Below are 19,099 nucleotides of genomic sequence, written 5' to 3'. Positions count from 1 at the left end.
GTAATGTATGATCTTATAAATATGAGGTATCTTCTTCCCTTGTATGCTTTACGTTCTCGATCGTCAAATCTAGACTATTGTGACACCACTCATGAAATTTCACTAGCTCATTATAAAATGTTAATAGTTCTGGTGCTATTTACTAAATGAGAAGTGTTAAAATCATAAAAAGAGTTTACAAAAATAAATCTATAAATTGACAAAGTTTTATATAATATGTTATATTTATTTTATAATAAAATTATTTTTATAATCTAACATATCATATCAAATCACGACAACTTGTGTATTTATTTTTGTGGCATCTCTTTATGACTAAAATATTTCTCTTACAAAATCTCATCATTCACCACCCACTTTAATTTGATGGGGATGTCATAGTATATATTGGTCATGGCCAGTGTGGCAAGGAATGGTGGCTTGCAGATCTAACAGCAAAACAAAGAGTAGATGCCTCCACAGCCACACCCCAATTCTAAAACCCATTTCCCACTAAAGGTGGTGAGATTTATGAAGCCCCACTGCAAAAGATTAGGAGGGTTTGGTTTATATTAAGAATATTTTAGAATATCTGTTAATAATAATAAAATAATTTATAAAGAATAATGAAATAATTTGAATTAAAATATTTTATTGAGTTTTGAAAAAGGATAAAGAAAAAATTAAATGAAAAAATTATAAAATTAAAAAAATTATTCGAATATAATTTTTTAAGGATAATGCTATATACAGTCTTGAAATGTATAGTTTCCACGTACTTTTTTTTTTTTTTTAAATGGAAGTTATTATTTATAAAATAATTTTTTTATATAAATCTTAAATTTATTCATACATTTTTCTTTTTAAAAAACGTATATCATTTCACGTTTATAGCGACGAACGGGTAGAGATGCCGCTGGGAACACTTTACAAAGAGCGAGGGAACGATCGATTTGAAGAGGTAAAAGTTCAAATTAAAAAGTACATGGAGACAAGGACTTATTCGGTATTTTATCATTTGCCAAAATTTTGTATTTTTTTATTTTTTCTCGAGTATTTCAACTTTTGAAGCAGGTATTAGGCGAGAGTCAAGATGGTGACGAGTGCATGAAAGAAAAAAAAAACAAGGAAAATGCGAAAATTAAGGTCATATACGACATTTCATGTCGACTGAAAAAATGTACTAGAATACAGACAATTTCAAAGGCATCAATCGCAAACCAAACACGCCTCGTTTTGGAGGGAGCCGGAGCTGCACTCTATCAAAGCCGGCCGGCATGTGAATTCTCGCCACCGTCCGACTCCATTGCTTCAACCTCTCTCTCTCTCTATCTCTCTCTCTCCACAATGTCCGCCCCTAGCTCGGCAAGGTCCCAAAGATCCACCTCCTCCATCTCGCCCTTCAGGTCCCGTAAGTCACCCGCTACAAAGTCCGCCGGACGACCAGTGACTCCCTCCTCCGCGAAGTCTTCTAGGACACCACAGAAACTTCTGGTTTCTCCGAAGACCTCGGCGAGCCCGAGCCCGAGCCCGCCGACTCTGACGCTAGACCGCCCCGATATAAGCAAGGTCAAGGAGGAGAATGTGACGGTTACAGTCAGGTTTCGACCCCTCAGGTACTGTACGTTTGTTTCTTTTTCCTGTTTTGAATTAGTGCTGGAAAGTTGCGATTGGCGTTGCTACCGAGGTCCGTGTGCCTACGTCCGGGGAGCTTAGGTTTGTAAATGATTGTTTGTTTTATTTTTTATTTTTTGAGTTTTGAGCAGTGCCAGGGAGATTAACAAAGGGGACGAGATAGCGTGGTATGCAGAAGGGGATTTTACCGTGCGGAACGAGTACAATCCTTCCACTGCTTATGGTTTCGGTTAGTATCGCAAGTCTTCATAACTACTGCTCTCTAATTATGCTCAAGTTTACAAAATAGATATGCGTTAACCGGAACTTGGTGTTTCTTTGTGGGTGTTGGCATCATCTGTATCCGACATCAGAAAGCCCTTACGGGACTCTTTGCGTTAGGCTGAATTATTATTATTACTTGTATACTTATATGCTGCATTTGAAGGCAACATTTCTGGTAAAATTAAGTAAAATTTGCAAGATTTTCTTGAAACTGCTTAGTCTTTGGTTTCCTTGTCTTCCCGGAGAATTTAATTATGGCTGCTGCAGATAGGGTGTTTGGTCCAGCAACAACGACGCGGCATGTTTATGATGTCGCTGCTCAGCAGGTTGTCAATGGTGCAATGCAAGGGATTAATGGTAGGTACTTAGAAATTCCAAAGAACTTATTAGAGGAATGTTGCCAGATTTTATTTATTTTTTGTTCTTTCATATCTCTACTATTTTTCCAAATTAATCCTGTGGATACATATGATTCAGAAGAATATGTGAGTGATCTGTATGCAACCCGTTGTTGATGGTTTAACCAACTGATATTCTTTTTGGAAATAATTGAAAGATTTTTTTCTTTATCAAAATTCAATTTCATATAAATTAATATCCTAATGAACTGTGGAGTTCGTGTTGTGTGGGATGCTTGAAGGCAAACCTTTGAAAAGGTATCATTACCCTGGAGTGGGATGTAAAAAGAATGGACAACTTAAAAAATTACATAGGAAAGCCGTGTTATGTTGAAATCATATAATGTCCGATCTGCTGCAAAAATAACAGTCGTGTACTCTTTGAACCGGTGGTTGACAGGGCCTAGATCTACATTAATCTCTTTATTGAGCCTTCAGGAAATAATGATTTAATTTTTTTGGGAAGCTAGGTCTTCTTCCCATCATAACTAATTTGTAACTAGGTGCATGCTGTACCTCCTGTGTACTTAGGTTATGCCTATTTACTAGTTTCAATAAAATGTTATTTTACTTATAAAGAAACTAATTTACATACTCAGAGCGAGTTGTGATTTATATAGCCCAAGCAGTTTCCTAGATTGGGAAATACTGAAAACGGTCTGTAACATCTACTTTCATATTTATGGAGTAAATGTGAGTATAATTTGTAATGTACTTGGCTATGTCATGATATATAACTTGTGTCCAATGCTCTCTTTCTTTGCAGGTACAGTGTTTGCCTATGGTGTTACTAGTAGTGGCAAGACTCATACAATGCATGTAAGTTACTTACTGTCTGTTTTCTGTTATGTCAGGTCCCAATGTGTCCATTATTTCATCTTCATGGGCTTCACATTATCTAGATGTTTTTGGGTTGTAGATCTGGAAATTAATGGCTCTTCTTAAGCTTGATCATTGAGACTCACCCATTATGTATGTGGTCCATGTACGTAGTAGCTTGCTTAGTGTTCCCAAGATGGTTAGTTTCAATGTGTTGCTATCCGAAGGTCAACGGATGGTAGAGAGGTAAAGAAGAAGAAGAAGAAAGAAAAAGTAGCTTGCTTTGTTGCACTGACTGTTTTAGTCCGATATTAACAATTACCAGGATGGGAGGTTGATGTGAAAGCAAGTTTGGCATAAATATTACTATGCCTTGCCTACTAGATAGCTTTTAAAAAATGGCTTGCTTAGTGCCTAGCAAGAATGTGAACTGGGCATTTTTTTATTTTGACCAGCTATATTTTTATTTTAAATCAAATCCTATATTATCCTTAAGTAACAAGCACCATCCATTGTGATTGCAAGAATTTATTTTAATTTGATTGAAAACATTTGTCAGTCGTAGAAATTATCCTTCCTTGAATTTTTTCTAGATGCACCCATTGGGACCTTCTAGTACAATAAAAAGTCCCGAAGAATTAAGCAAAGGTCATGATTTTGGAAATGAAAGATGAAAGTAGGAATGAGATCCTTTAGTGCTTTTGATTGGAAGTTTTGTCCTTTGTAGGTACCATTTCTTCTTTTTTTAGATATATCTGGATTGTGTGAGATTGGAAATATTGATAAATCTCTAACGTAATTAGTTCAGTATCAGTTGGAATATCATGTTTGTCCTATTTTTCAGTGCTTGCAAAAAATATAAAGTAGAAATTTGTGCATATTCTTTTCAGGGGGAGCAAAAGTCTCCTGGAATTATTCCGTTGGCGGTGAAGGATGTCTTTGGAATTATACAAGAGGTAATCCATCAGTTTGTAGTAAGTTTAATAATAATTGATATTGTTTCTTTTGCTTAATGAAACCTTGTTCATTATATTTCAGACACCTGGGCGTGAGTTTCTTCTCCGAGTCTCGTATCTTGAAATTTACAACGAGGTCAGTCTTTTTTCCATTTTTTATTAGAACCTTGTGAATTTCTGAGCCTTCTCATCAGTAGGTAGGGTTCACGTGTTGTAGAACCTCTAGAGTTGAGGGCTTCAATTGACAAAAGAAAGAAGTCAGACATTGTTATGAAACTTTATCCTTCATATTACCCACCTGTGGGTAGCCCAAGTGGTAAAGGGCGAACTTGTGTGCATGAGCCCCATGTCACAGGTTCGATTCCTGTGGGTTGCTGTGCTAGTCTCCCTGAGGGTTTAGGTTCCATGGGTGAGTCCTAAGGGCTCTGCCGTAGGGCAGTTCCCCCGTCATAAAAAAGAAAAAAACTTTATCCGTCATATTCAAGATGTAGTTCGTTCTTCTTAGTGAATATGTCACCAAGTAGTCTGCTCATTTACTATAACAGGGGAAAAGGTAACAGGAAATCATCGATAGCTGTAAATCAGTTAACATGAGGAATGGATGGAAAGTCCTTTGGATTGCATGAAAAAAAAAGACTAATCCTCCGAAAATATCAAACTCAATCAATCCTAGCTTTCTTATGAAGTAGATTAAGATTATCAAATATGTCTAATGTCAAGTAGGTTGATATTTTGATTAGCCTTGTTGAAAATCATTTTTTGGTTTCATTTGGTCTTCTGAAGTTAAAATTTTGGAAACAGAGGACACACACACCCACACATATATTTCTCTTTTGTTTTTGGAGTCTCCTGTACCTGTTTTGAGGTGTTGAAGGGGGAGATATAATTCAAAGTTAAACTCGGGAGTTCTTTAACCTTGTAAACCTCTGTTACAGAATGTGAAATATACCTTGATCCCAAAAGTTACAATCGGGAGTTCTTTATTATACCTCTTTGTTTGTGTTGCCTGACACACTGAACAACCAATTTAAATGGTAGTCATTTCTTATTTAATCAACTAAGATTCTGCTTATCAAAAAACAAAAAAAATCAACTAAGATTCTGTTGTCAACGTTGACCAAGCATCTGAGACACTTGTGAGAATGGTTTTGTGGCTGTGCATTAAAAACTTCTTGAACACATCACAATTTGCTTTGACTACAAAATACACCACTATAAATGCCTACCAGACATTTGTCATCACTGTTTGAAGGAAAGTAGTTCTCTGTCAATATTTGTAGCTTTATTGTTAATATGACTTGCTGATTTTACATAATTAAAAACGTTTTTTTACTTTACCAGAATTTATAGTTCGAGAAAATCTATTCACTGAAGTATTTTCATTAAATTGGTGCTCATTAGTATGAAGTCTTGTCATAAATGGTGTAAATGGGTTTTGTGTCTTCATGATTATTACATATTAGTTTGTTCTTTCTTTACAGGTCATCAATGATTTGCTTGATCCAATAGGACAGAACTTAAGAATACGAGAGGATGCTCAGGTGCTTTTAACAAAGTAGAAAGTAAATGTGAACTTTTCTATGTGGTTCTCTCCCCTGATCTTTATAACTTTGTTGGCACACGTGATAGCTATTTCAAGAATAATTTATTTTTTCATTTGTTGTTGTTTGTGAACAGTTTCGTTTCCTAACAATACATGTACAAGAAACTTGAATGCCTCTAGAGTTTAGTATACCATAATATTGGATGTAGCACCTCATTATATTTTTTTGTGCCAATTGAGGCATTTCCCAGAGCTTAGGGGTCTATTGGCCTAGTTTTCAATCATTGAAGAGCAAAAGGGTATTGCAAATTATTAGCAGATGAACTGATAATATATATATATATATATATATATATATATATATATATATATATATATTAGCAGATGCATAATGAGTTAGATCGAGCATGGCCCTCTGCTTTCTAGAGGAATTCCAATCAAATTTAACCTAAGTCCAGAGATGACTTAGAACACGCTATCAGAAATAGGATACATTTATTTATTTATTTATATATTTTCTGTATAAACGTTCAGTGAGAAAGAGAGTCCCAAGTCTAAAATATTCTAGGTGGCTAGCCTAAATCGTAGATTCAAGGAATAGTTGTAATAATTTTAATGAAAGTATATTATTGTAATAGGAGCTTCATTTGAGACTATTTTTGCACAATCTGTATGCTGTATGTTGACTCTTATTATTTGGATGTGGTGTTTTTTGGGCAGGGAACCTATGTTGAGGGAATCAAAGAGGAGGTTGTTCTATCCCCTGCTCATGCTCTTTCCTTGATAGCATCTGGAGAAGGTTACAAAAATTCTACTTTTCTTTCATCTTGTCACATTCATTTCTTACTTTAAGGTTTCAATTGTACGTTTGCTTTTCTCACTATCCTCTCAATGATTCCTTCTTGAAACAAAACCTTGTAGTGTAGGTTTATATGCACACATGTTTTGATGTATCACTTCCTTATTATGATATTGCAGAGCACAGACATGTAGGTTCCAATAATTTCAATCTACTTAGCAGTCGCAGCCACACTATATTCACCTTGGTAAGTGCATCTAACTTCCATATAATTGAGTTTGGAATTTATAATTCTCTGAATATGCGGCCATGTCTTTAGAAGCTAAAGCACAACTTGCACCTAACTTGTAAGAGCACATGTTGTAGACTATCACTGGTATGGTTTATTTTATCTGCATAAATTGATCTCTTCCTATATCATTACAGAGAAATGTCCTTGCTCCTTTTAAACATCATATTTGTAATATTTTCATCTGCAGTGAATTACAAGAGGTAATGTGAAGTTGAATATTACTTATCAAAAAATTTGAGAGGATTATCAAGTCATGTGTTTGATGTGTATCTTTTTTTTCCCATTAAGTACAAAAAAAAAAAAAAATCCCTGGATTTTGCAAGAGTCTCTATCCTCACCAATATTGGGTAGTTGGCCCGTGCATAGGACTATCGTCATTGTCATCAATTTTATCATCCTCATCATTATGCATAGGACCATCATCATTGTCATAAAAAAGATTTGTAACGTCATCACCTTTCTCATCTACTTCACTTGAGTTAATGATCCATGCAAGTAATAATAGTTAAAAAACTGATATTTTATGTATGTTTAAAAAAAACTACATGTGCTTTGCTTTCGGTAAGCTAATTACTTTGGCCTTGGTGCTTCGCGCCTAAGTGCAGTTATACCACATTGCAGCCACCACAGGTTGGGCACAGCCAGTCACCCCCTAGGTGGCGTGTCAGGCCTGCAAGGGCCACAACAAGGTGGTTGAAGGGGCCACCCCATGGTTGGACCAGTCTGGCGACCGAAGTGGTGGCTGGATTGAGCCACCTCTTGGGGGTGGTTTTTTTTATTTTTTCAATTTCAGTTTTGATTTTTTATCATCCTTTTTATTAAGCATGTTGCATGCCATGTCAGCATTTCTGTTAATCACTTAACATATTGATGGAGGGATCTGTTTAATAAAATTGTAAAACCCAAGGAGCAAGATGATAAATTTGAAAATTCATGGAGGAAAAGATTTGTCCAAAACCCTGAGACTGTTTTTGTACTTGAATTTTTTTTTTGGGTGATGTGGAACCTCACCAAGGTAGGCTCTTTTAGATCTACTCCTAAGGAGTAAATCTTTGGTCCACGATCCTACCTGCCAGAACCTTGTCTAAAGTAGTCTGAGAGAATTCTTATTCAGGAATTGAACGCATGATGTTTTAGTCCACTGCTCATCCCAAGCCCGCTCTTGGACAATAGACTGCACCTAATGAGTTTTTCTATCTAAGCTTTTTATATATTATTAGCACAGAAAAGAAGAAAAACAAAATTACTGCACAAGCAACCCTTTATAACTACAAACCAGCAGTGGGGTTCTAATCGAATACCTCCCATGATACGCCATAAGCCTGCAATGTGTAATTCCGCATTGACTTGATACTAGTTTGGAGGAACCAAGTGTGCGTCCATTCAAATAAAAAGGATCTTCCCAGTGTGTTTTATCTTTGAACTTGTTCAGAAAGTTTATTGGGTGTTACATGTTGATAAATTTGGAAATTGTTTGTTAAGCTAGGATTGTACACATTCTTGACTAATCGGGCATTCTTGCAGTCGCTTCTTTCATTGTTTAATGCTGATAAAAAAGGATTGATGTATGTCTACTTACTGTTTTATCAGACTATTGAAAGCAGTCCACATGGTGAAAATCATGGTGAAGAAGATGTCACCTTGTCCCAATTGGTAATATCTACCTGGCAGTATAATTTAAATTTAAGCATGCTATAGAAATATAGTTGATATGATTCATAATTTAAATTTGAGCATGCTATAGAAATATAGTTGATATGAATCATATGTGTGGTGATGTATTTTACTTCTATTAACATTTTGTTCATTACATTCTGACATTGAGCCCTATATTAATCCCAAGTTTCCTATGCAGCACTTAATTGATCTTGCAGGATCTGAAAGTTCTAAAACCGAAACAATTGGATTGAGAAGAAAAGAGGGTTCATACATCAATAAAAGCTTACTTACTCTTGGAACTGTAAGATATTTCTGTTTTGTTCCGTGTTTTTCATTCTCTCTGTTATATAGTTTACCATCAATGCCCAGTATTATTAAATTTACAATCAGAATTTGTACAAGATTGCTAATATCAATGGGATTGGAAGAGATTGTACAATTAGCAAACAATGAATTAATGGAGTTATTCATCTAGTTTAATTGACGACCCGGAGAAAGAACTTCGAGCACTTGTTACTCTTTTTATCGGAATGCCCTCGGTTTTTGCCTCAAACACACTTTGTCCATGAGGGTATTCTTTTCCAGATCACTGGCAGCCTTATCCTCTCTTCCCTTTCAAAGAAATCAAAATGATTGAAGTTTTTCTTTTTTAAATCTTGTTAGCTCTAGTTCCTATTAGGCTAGATTATTCGTAACCGCATTTTTACAATACAGATGCAGTGATCAGTTGGATCTTTAATTAATTAACATCTCTCTCTTTTTTATTTTACAACCCCTTTTCTTCTATCCATAGGAGTTCAAATGAGGGTTGCTGTTCAAGTTTCAATAACATAAAAATCTTGAAACTCTCAAGAAGAGCTTCTTTCTGTTTCAATGTTCCCAAACACCTTCCTATTCCATATTCTTAAAACAGCTTTAAAAGTTATGAGTTGGTATGCCAGAGCAAAACTTGTTAGATGTTGAAAGCAATAAGTCCACCACTGTTTCACTCTTTCCACAAAACCCTTTTTTAATCTTTTTTCTCTGAATAAAACGTCTGCGCTATTGCAATTTAGGTACCTCTTTTTATTTAGTACTATTTACATTATCACCCTATACGATTTTTTAAAGCAAAAGCCCTAGTGTTTACTGTCTGTTATTGCAGGTGATCTCTAAACTAACAGATGGAAAAGCAACTCATATTCCCTATCGAGATTCTAAACTCACCCGTTTGTTGCAGTCATCTCTCGGTGGCCATGGACGGGTCTCTGTAAGTTTGATACAATAGTTAAAAAATATCTACTATTGACGTAATTGGAATTTTTTCTTTGCAACTATTTAGCACATTTCATTTTAATTTTGGTTCACATGTGGAAGATGATCTTGTATGTTGTTGTAGCTCATTTGCACAGTGACTCCTGCCTCTAGTAATAGCGAGGAAACACACAACACATTGAAGTTTGCTCATCGGAGCAAGCGTGTGGAAATTAAGGCTTCTCAAAATAAGGTGAATTTAATATTCATTTACTATGTGAAATTACTCTTCATTAAAAATCGTTCACCTGATGTTGCTTCATCTTTTCCCGCCTCTCTCACCCTCCCTTTTTCCTTAATGACCTTAGATTATGGATGAGAAATCTCTCATCAAGAAGTATCAGAAGGAGATTTCTAGTTTAAAGCAGGAACTTCAGCAGTTAAAGTATGGCATGATGCAGAATCCAAGTGTGGTTGCATCTACTCAGGAAGATCTGGTTAATCTGAAGCTTCAGGTTTGTGCTGTTACATGATGACAAAATTATGTTAGTTACTAGCATGCATCTTGTTAAATTGTTACCAAGGCTCTGTGCAAAAATCAGCTCTTCCATGACTATACAGCTTATGTGCAGATTATGGTTGAGTTTGAGGTCCAGTGCTACGTGGTGCTACAATGTTACTTTTATCTGTCTTATGCCACTTTTCTTTCCCATTAGAAAACAATTATTCTTTGGTTTTTTATAACTGAGAATCACTAGTATGTGGATTCTGTTATTTGTGGTGTTGTTCAATCTCCATATAACATGTTTTGGTTCATGGTGTCAAAGCTGGAAGCCGGTCAGGTAAAATTACAGTCAAGATTGGAAGAGGAGGAAGAAGCCAAGGCTGCTTTGATGGGGAGAATTCAGCGACTAACTAAACTAATTTTGGTTTCTACAAAAAATGCTATGCCATCAAGCATTTCAGAAAGGCCTGGCCATAGGCGGAGGCATTCTTTCGGGGAAGATGAGGTATATAATTTAGCAATTTCAAGCTTAGTTTGTATTTCAAAGTTAAAATTGTTTCCTGAGGGTCCTGAAATATAGATGTCCTTTGGACAAACATGCTGTTTTTTAGTGATAACATGTTTCTTGAGATTGATTTTTAAACTTGTGTTTGTAACTGACACAAAAAAGAAAGAAAGAAAAAACTAACTAATACCACTACCTGTCATGTTAATATTACCCTTCATCCATTGTTTCTGCAGCTAGCATATTTGCCTGATAGAAAAAGGGAATATGTGATTGATGATGATGCTGGGAGCCATGCTTCTGAGCTTTCATTTGAAGGAAGGGATGATGTCATGAATATTGATGAGTTAGTTAAAGATTACAAAAAGAATAGAAAACGGGGAATGCTTGGCTGGTTTAAAGTGAGAGTAGGTTCTCTGATTCCTTTTGGCATATGATTTGTGAAGTTTGATTATTTTTCTTTTTTGGTGCTCGCTAGAAAAGAAATATGAGATTTAACTGATATCTCAATATTGATTTTTCACTTATTAACTGAACCTTCTTCAGCTTCTCATCAGTGTGTAAATTGTACCAACGTGCTATCATCCATTGATCATATTCTTGGTAAAACGTAGGACCATTGATCATACTTTTTTTGTCAATGTGCTTCAACTAGCTTCATATGATATGGGACAAGATGTTGGGATTTCAGACATTATACTCTCACCATAGGGATAGTTCAGGTCAAGTGTATTCTGGCAGTGAAGATCCTTTTGGATTGTAGTTAAATATCCGAGTAAATCCTATCTTTCTTTATTTTTTTTTTTTGTGATCAATCTTAGTGAAGGCTTTTGCAAGTTGGTGGTAACTTCCATTTGGATGGCTGATGTTGGCGAACCACATTAACCAAGTTCATGACGGATATGTTTAATTGGCATGAATGGCTGTGGCTAGAATGTCGTGTGGACCCTCAATTTTTTTTTTTTTGGCACCGTGTTATTTTGGCTATTTGTGAGTGGTGGCTCCATGACTATTGTTGATGTTCTGCTGTCCTCATTTTTTGTTTCAAAAGAAACTTTGACATGATTTACACTTATTAAAACTTCTTGTTTGTTGCATCTGTTATGCTAACAAAAATATTCATAGATGGGTTCTTCTCTAATGATTGTATACACTAAACAAGCCCTAAATTCTACTATGCAGAAGCCTGAGAATCAGGTAGGATTGTCACCAAATTCTGACAGTGGAAGATTTGCAAGTGGATCACCTGCATCTTGTTCAAAATCATCGCAAAATAGAGTCATGTCTAATGACATGAAGGATGGACGGAGAAAATCTATCAGTAGAAGCGGAAATGAATCTGCTGTTGTTGATTCATTTCCAGAGAGAACTCAAGCTGGTGACTTGTTTAGCGTGACTGTTGGAGGTCGACGTCTTCCGCGGGTAAGGGTGATTCTCAGCACTGCTTTATTATTGATCTTTCACCTGCATTGATACACAATGGAATGTTAGCATATTTTGTCGGATGTTGCGTCAAAAGACATGGGCGAAATTTCATTCCTTATTAATGCAGGTTAGCATAGCCTTGCCAAGTTTCATTCCTTATTATAGCAGTCATATGGGACTTGCACTTAAACTAAGAAGGAGATGAACAGAAATTTAACTCTTAAAATGAGCTCTACCATATCTGATATTTAAGAGCTTTAAGAAGTTGCCAAAGATGATATGGTGCTGTGATAGAACATAGGTGTGCTCTGTAATTTAGGGCCGTCTCATAAGTTTCTACACTGCATCTGTTGGTCCTTTAAACAATGATACCAAGGTTTCTCAGGTACTATTTGCAAAATCTACGTTGAATTGTTGATTTGGAAAACTTTTAATGCCTATGAACTTGATGTGCAATTGTGCATTCCTAAAATTAGTTTATATATGTGCTTCAAGGCAAGTGGGTAAAGTTTCAATTTTAACTTGATACTGTTGAATGACCTTTACAGACTGGGACAACTATTATAGATCAAATGGATCTTCTTTGTGAGCAAGTTAAAATGCTGGCTGGGGAGGTGGCATTATGTACTAGTTCTCTGAAAAGACTCTCAGAGCAAGCAGCTAGCAATCCTGAAGATCCACAACTGAATGTGAGCAGCCTCTTTATTTTTTCACATTCAGAACAAATTCAATTGGTTATCCTGAGTGACTCTTTAATGGTCATTGGTTATTCTAGGAACAAATGCAAAAGTTAAAGGATGAAATCAGTGAAAAAAAGCGTCAAATACGTGTTTTGGAGCAACGTATGATTGGGTCAGTTGATGTGACACCACATACATTGAACAACACTGAAAAGTCTCAGGTAACTTAATGTGAAACAGGTAGAATTTGATAGTAATGGAAAACTGGTTTAGTCATGTTTGCAATCAATGAAGATGCAAAACAGAGGAATTTTAATTTGATGCAGATGCTTTAATCTTACTAGTAGTTTTCTATGGCACTACAAAAAGTGCACAATATTATTAGACATTTCTGTCTCAGCTTTTCAATATACTTTGAGCTTCTACCGTCTTAGTCTTTCATGCTCTACATTTATCAAGTTACATTCTTTTGGAGCGACCATCTGTTCCACCCAAATTCTCATAGAGAAAGCCCACATTATGCGTTCAGCTTATTTGAATCTTCTTGCCCCCCATATTCCCTCATTATTGTTTCTAAATTCTGAATATGTAATAAAGAAAGAACATGGAGGAAAGCACAGTTCTTGGGAGGTGGAGGGAGTTAGCATCATCATAGTAATTATAAAGTGATCATCATTGCTATTAAATTTCTAATTTGGTAGTCATGATCACTTATTGTTAGTACTTTTTTTATTTTTTTTCTAATCTGTCTATTACACTGCCATGTAGGCTCTTGCCAAGCTTGCTTCTCAACTAAACGAAAAAACATTTGAACTTGAGGTTTGTTATCGTGTTTACTTTTTAGCTATAAGGATGCTATTTCTATATCAATTTCCTAACACATTTAGTAACTTCATCACTTTCTGTTTGCATAACCAAGATTAAATCAGCAGACAATAGGATACTTCAGGAGCAGCTACAGATGAAGGTAAAATTTGAAAGCTGTGAGATCTCTCCTTCTGTACTTATAATGCTAAATGTTTCGTATTTTTTTCTTATTGTTAGATATCAGAGAATGCTGAGATGCAAGAGACAATTCTCCTTCTAAGGCGACAGCTGAACTCGTTATCAGATAAAAGTATTTCACAACATCTTATTGATGCTGGGGCTACCCCACCCAAGACATATTCTGAAGACCTATTCGAAAAAAACAATGAGGGGAAAGGATTTGGTCCATGTGAAGGAATTTGTTTTGATGAAAGTACGCCGACAAGTGTCATGAGCTTGAGTAGAATATTTTATCTTGAGGAGTCCAAAGACTGCAGAAGTGATTTGAAAAACCAAGTCCATATGCAGGTTACCTCTTTCTTTTTCATGTTTGGGCCTATTTTGCAATAGGAAATCAATGCCATCTTTGTTCTAGCAAGCAATCTTTTTTATTTTTAGTGATGAATAAGAAAGCTCTTCTTGTTTAATGGTTCAATGGGCATGCTATCATTATTTTATCTTATTTAGGCCGCTGAGATAGAGACTTTGAAGCAAGAGAAGGTGAGATGGACCGAAGAAAAGGATGGTCTTGAAATTCAAACTCAAAAGCTGGCAGAAGAAGCTTCATATGCAAAAGAGTTGGCTGGGGCTGCAGCAGTTGAACTCCGAAACTTGGCTGAAGAAGTAACTAAACTGTCTTATGAAAATGCAAAGCTCACTGGTGACCTGGCTTGTGCAAGAGAGGCTGATTGCAGATCTCTCTGTTGTCAGAGGTCTACTTTGTATGATTCCAAGCAAAATAGAACAATTGGTGCTCGAATTGATGGCCACCCTAGAAAACTAGAGGATGAGGTTTCGGTTGTGGAGATCCAGAAAGATCTTAATGCAAGATATCAAAGAGAAGCTGTTCTTGAAACGGCATTATCTGAGAGAAATCAAGTAGAAGGTGAGCTGCAGAGAAGACTTGCTGAAGCTAAACAGCGAGAAGAAGATTTGGAAAACGAGCTTTCAAATATGTGGGTGCTTGTTGCAAAGTTAAGGATGTCTGGCACTAATGCTGATGATGTGGCCTCCAAAGGGTTGCATGCATCAAGTACGTCACAAACTAGAGTTAGAAATGGATTTCTTCAATCAAATGGTAATTCATATAGAATGCTCAAAGAAGACGAAGTCCATGAAATAGTGGATAAAATGAGTACATTAGAAGAATTAAGAGCTTGCTATACAGAAGAAAGTAGAAGATGCGAAGAATTGGAAAGCCTTGTTTCCAGATTGAAGGTATGCATGTTATAGACCAAACTGTTGGAGAAGTGCCACACTTTGTGCAGCCTTATTCTAGAGTGGATTGAAATTAAAAGTTTTGTATGAATTTATATGCTATGAGTTATATACAATTGATTGCAAGTTGCTTGACTTTTTATGGCACAAATGCATGGCCTTATTTTTTCTTCCGTCCCCAGGATGTTACCAAGGTTTGACTTTATATTAAAAATCATTCCAGATAGTAATGGCTCCCTTACCTATCGTTTTATTTTTTTTCTTGAGCATTAATACTTGTATAAATAAATCTGGCTTTCACGCCAGTAATTTACACTTCAAATTCAGTGGTTAGATATCATTGATGAAGATGATATTTTGCCTGCTGCTTCACAAAGAAGGTATTGTCATACTTCGATGGCATACTCCATGAATACAGACACCAGATGGCATCGACGTTTGTTTGCTAAATGCTTTATGTTATCTAATCTTTCTTCTGCATTATGTCCTGGTCTTTTCAATTGTATTCTCTATAGTTGGACTTTGTAAATTACTGAGCTTATTAGATTAAAGGATGTCTTTGTTGCATGTTGTTAATGAGCTTGTTGAAGGATGTCTTTGTAAATTACAGAGCTTATTAGATCAACATCCAAACTAGATATTCTCGGCTTGGTCAGTGCAATTGAGATGTTTTATCAAGTAATTCTGGCAATAACTGAATTTGTTGCATGTCTTTGATGCATGTCGTTTAAATTTTGCTAGCTCCTAACTCGTAACTTGGTGTTCTCTGTTGTATACTTCCTGTGTACTTGAGTTATGCCCAATTACTTATTTCAATAATATTTTATATTACTTATCGAAAAAAATAACTGAATTTCAATGAATCATGTCAGGGTGAAGATATTGCTGGTCTGGATGTTACTGCTCTTGAAGAATTGCAGAACCTTCACGTTGAGGCTATAACTAAGATTTGCCATGCAAAGGTGATTGTTTTCTCTTGCTTTATGTCTGCAAACCTCTCTCTCTCTCTCTCTCTCTATATATATATATATATATATATATTGATTAATTTCTCCTATGCAATTCTTCTTTTTCCTTGTAATCATCAACTGGATATATAGTATGCTTTGGACCTCCGGTGGTTCTATATATTCGTAGACTGACACTGGTCATCATGCAATGCAGTGTTCAAATCATGGCGTATGGCATCCTGAAATGAACACATAAAGCGGGTGCTTCCACACAGTTTCTCATCGTTAAGGTTAGTCTTAATCTAAAATTCTTTCTGAATGGTTATTGAGTTTGATGCATTCATGGCCAATAAAATATTGAAAAGTCTGATATGCTACAAGCGTGTCTACAGAAAATAAATTGACATTATTTAGAATGAGGAGGTTTATCATTTTTTTTCCTTGTCATATGCTTAATACTAAAAAAGAATTTACTAAGAAGTTAATTATTAGATTCTTTTAGCAGGAAGTACACATTCCTACACTTTTTTAAAGAAAGATGATAGTACACCCTATATTTGATTAAAAAGTGCTCACAGATGGTGGAGGAATACCATGGTAACAAACTAGACAGACAGAACACTTTATTATACAAGCTCGAAATCATTTGCAGCACATACGAGGAATACCGGCTCTATCTACGACCAGCTGACCTTTCACTTCTTGTGGGAGTTTTATAGACTCAACATATTGTTGGGAGACTCCCATGGCTCCTGATTTGGCCAGACCGCCTGAGAGTCGGCCACTTGATTCCTTGTTCTAAGCACATGACGAGCTGAACAAACACAAGACTGTCTAATCATAATTATTTGCTCCTATAAATATTGTAGAGACCATGGGATACGTACAGCACCAAGTAACCCAATTAACCACAGCTCTTGAGTCAAATTCAAGCTCTATTTCCAAATAATTTCTCTGCACACAGCTTCAGTCCATCCTAAATACATTTCTAGACACCTCTCCACTACTAACCCCCCGATTATTCAAGCAACATTCGTCTGCAGTAAGCTTAATTCTTTTCCTCCAGTAGGTCTACATAATGTGTTTGCTGGTCGGGAACTTTTAATTAATTGCGAATTATATCATGGAGTTTATATGCTGCATTATGGTATTGGCTTCTAGGTAAATCTTGTAGCAATTTCTTTGGACCACTCTTACTTTCCAAGAAAATTTTATATAGGCTAGTCTTACATGCAAAATGTAGCTAACATTCGAGAGCTTCCTGCGAGACCTAAGGTCGAAATGTCTCGAGAAAATTTCATATTTATATGTTTTATTGTCATTGACAGTCAAGATCTTTTCAAATTCCTTTGAAAACAGTTACGATTATACTTATCAGATAAATTCTGGTGTTGCGAATCTTGCAGGGTCTAAGCAGGCGTAATGTATTCTGTACAGTGATGGAAATCGTAACCAAATCAACCATGTATCGATCAGTCAACTTATTTTATAACTCTTTAATAGAATCACTGAATTTTTACCTAAAAAAAAAGGTACTCAATTCTTGTAAGAAAATTCTTGCGATAACCATTGTTAATCCATCTCTACTGCTAGTTATCGGTGCTAACCAATATTGCAAGAACAATGCATCTCCTTCAAATGACAAAAGAAAGGTTCTGGTTTTTGTTTCTAATTTAGCATTGATTTTTGCCGAAAAAGTAGTAATTGTAAGGAATATAAAAGGCTTATTTCAGTCAAAGGTATGTGGCTTGATTGATATAAACTCAGCCTCTAAAATGGAGGTCTTGGGTTCGATAAAAGAAAAAATATATAAATTCTTTATTAAAAAAATAAAAGAAAATCTATAGGCATACTAATACTATGATTGTCAGCAAGGTTACCTTCTTGGTCATTGGAATTTAATACGGCGATTATGGGAAACAACAAAGGCCTTCGGCTCTGAGCAGAACTTTCATATATCTACTGTATATGCTTGCCCTTTAATATACAAATCAAACAAATTAGTCTTCAACTCATTCAACAAAGAACAAATAGTTTATCTCGAAATATAACTAGAATTTAGACTGAAAATTATGAACAGTTTGAAGTACAAGGAATCCTTGAATCCTAGCAACATGTTGAGTGCGACATCCTATATGTTTTCCCATGGAACAAATTGCATCCGGCTTTTACTCACCAACAAGAAAACACAAAATGAAAGAGAAAGTGACATGAAGAAAAAGGAAGCATCAAGTGAAAGATAGGAAGCCTTGGAGGCGTAAAAGTAGTAGTAGGGATATGAGTAGTCATGCGGATATGTTGTAGGAGGTGTCCCTGGACCTGGAGGCATATTGTTGAAGTACTTGTAAGGTGGCGGTGGAGGAGGTTGGACTGAAGAATATGAAGAAGCTTTTGGGGCTGATGCTTCTAGTGGTGGCGGTCGTGGCCGTGGCTGTGAGTGGTGCACTGGTGGTGATGGTGGCGGATGTGACTGTAGCAGCGGCGGGGACGGCGAACATATTACAGGACATGTGGCACAATCACTGATGCATAGTGTGTTGGTTGAAGGAACCCCGATTTGATCCTCAGATGTCACATTGGCAAACATGATCAGCCCCATAATCCCTACCTTCAAAAACCAAAGAAACCATTTCTTTCTCATCCAAGCCAAAATGTTGCCATGATCCTTACCCATCTGAACTGAAATGGCATGAGCTTGGGGAAAAAGGCCGGGGGTTTGGTATTCTCAATTCTGTCCTATAGGGACTGAAAAACTTGTTAAGCTTGTGTGACTTTATAGGGACAAAATCAAATGAGGCCTTGATAGGCTCTTTAAGAAGTAATTTGGATGCTTCTTTAGTGGGTTTTGTGGTGAACTGCTGTAAAGGAGGACACATCCATATAAAAACTACTTTTGTAATCGACATCTCTAGAGTTGGATGACCTATAGCCCTGAAACATGTAAAAAAGTCAAATATTTGAAAGGCCTGCAATACAGGAAAACCTGTATTGGAATAATAATAAAGAACTGTAGTTTGTTTGACTGAAGGTGGTGCCTAATTCCTTCTTTCGGTGGTGGTGCCATTGATTGATCAATGTCAATGGATGGACATAGCACAAAAGATTGACCAACAGGAAACCAAGCATCTTGAAGTCACCAAGATAAGACCTCTTAAATTAACTGTCACTTTTATTAATTTGTCATTGTAATTCTCCTTATTTATTTATTTTTTT

At 36.0% G+C, this 19,099-nt stretch overlaps 2 protein-coding genes across 3 annotated transcripts; one reads left to right on the top strand and one right to left on the bottom strand.

The window, feature by feature from the left end:
* The first annotated feature begins 1,176 nt into the window (after nt 1-1,176).
* LOC121244428 (kinesin-like protein KIN-7C, mitochondrial) lies at nt 1,177-17,558 on the top strand. Of its 2 annotated transcripts, XM_041142491.1 has the most exons (26): nt 1,177-1,595; nt 1,746-1,843; nt 2,146-2,235; nt 3,043-3,095; nt 3,986-4,051; nt 4,134-4,187; nt 5,533-5,592; nt 6,315-6,393; nt 6,573-6,640; nt 8,276-8,338; nt 8,541-8,645; nt 9,489-9,593; nt 9,723-9,830; nt 9,946-10,092; nt 10,405-10,587; nt 10,824-10,994; nt 11,770-12,009; nt 12,561-12,701; nt 12,788-12,913; nt 13,461-13,511; nt 13,612-13,659; nt 13,737-14,027; nt 14,187-14,936; nt 15,809-15,898; nt 16,101-16,183; nt 17,284-17,558. In XM_041142491.1, exons 1-25 carry the CDS (start codon nt 1,327-1,329, stop codon nt 16,140-16,142), a joined length of 3,498 nt encoding a protein of 1,165 aa, XP_040998425.1. In that variant the 5' UTR covers nt 1,177-1,326; the 3' UTR covers nt 16,143-16,183; nt 17,284-17,558. The 2 variants fall into 2 exon arrangements, with proteins under 2 accessions (XP_040998425.1, XP_040998427.1); XM_041142493.1 differs by lacking the exons at nt 9,489-9,593; nt 17,284-17,558 and having other exon boundaries at nt 16,101-16,250.
* Nucleotides 17,559-18,017: 459 nt separating this feature from the next.
* Nucleotides 18,018-18,560, bottom strand: LOC121244823 (extensin-2-like). Its single transcript, XM_041143037.1, has one exon. The coding sequence runs from the start codon at nt 18,558-18,560 to the stop codon at nt 18,018-18,020; it is 543 nt and encodes a 180-aa protein (XP_040998971.1).
* Between the last annotated feature and the right edge of the window lie 539 nt (nt 18,561-19,099).

The sequence above is a fragment of the Juglans microcarpa x Juglans regia genome, chromosome 8S (genome assembly GCF_004785595.1).
Source record: "Juglans microcarpa x Juglans regia isolate MS1-56 chromosome 8S, Jm3101_v1.0, whole genome shotgun sequence".
Classification (NCBI taxonomy): Eukaryota; Viridiplantae; Streptophyta; class Magnoliopsida; order Fagales; family Juglandaceae; genus Juglans; species Juglans microcarpa x Juglans regia.
This window is presented reverse-complemented; position numbering and strand designations above follow the sequence as displayed.

Coding starts and splice junctions, on each gene's coding strand:
- LOC121244428 (XM_041142491.1), top strand. CDS start 1,327: ATGTCCGCCCCTAGCTCGGCAAGGTCCCAAAGATCCACCTCCTCCATC. Junction 2,236..3,042: donor TGCAATGCAAGGGATTAATG/GTAGGTACTTAG, acceptor CTTTCTTTGCAG/GTACAGTGTTTGCCTATGGT. Junction 10,093..10,404: donor TGGTTAATCTGAAGCTTCAG/GTTTGTGCTGTT, acceptor ATGGTGTCAAAG/CTGGAAGCCGGTCAGGTAAA.
- LOC121244823 (XM_041143037.1), bottom strand. CDS start 18,560: ATGGGTAAGGATCATGGCAACATTTTGGCTTGGATGAGAAAGAAATGG.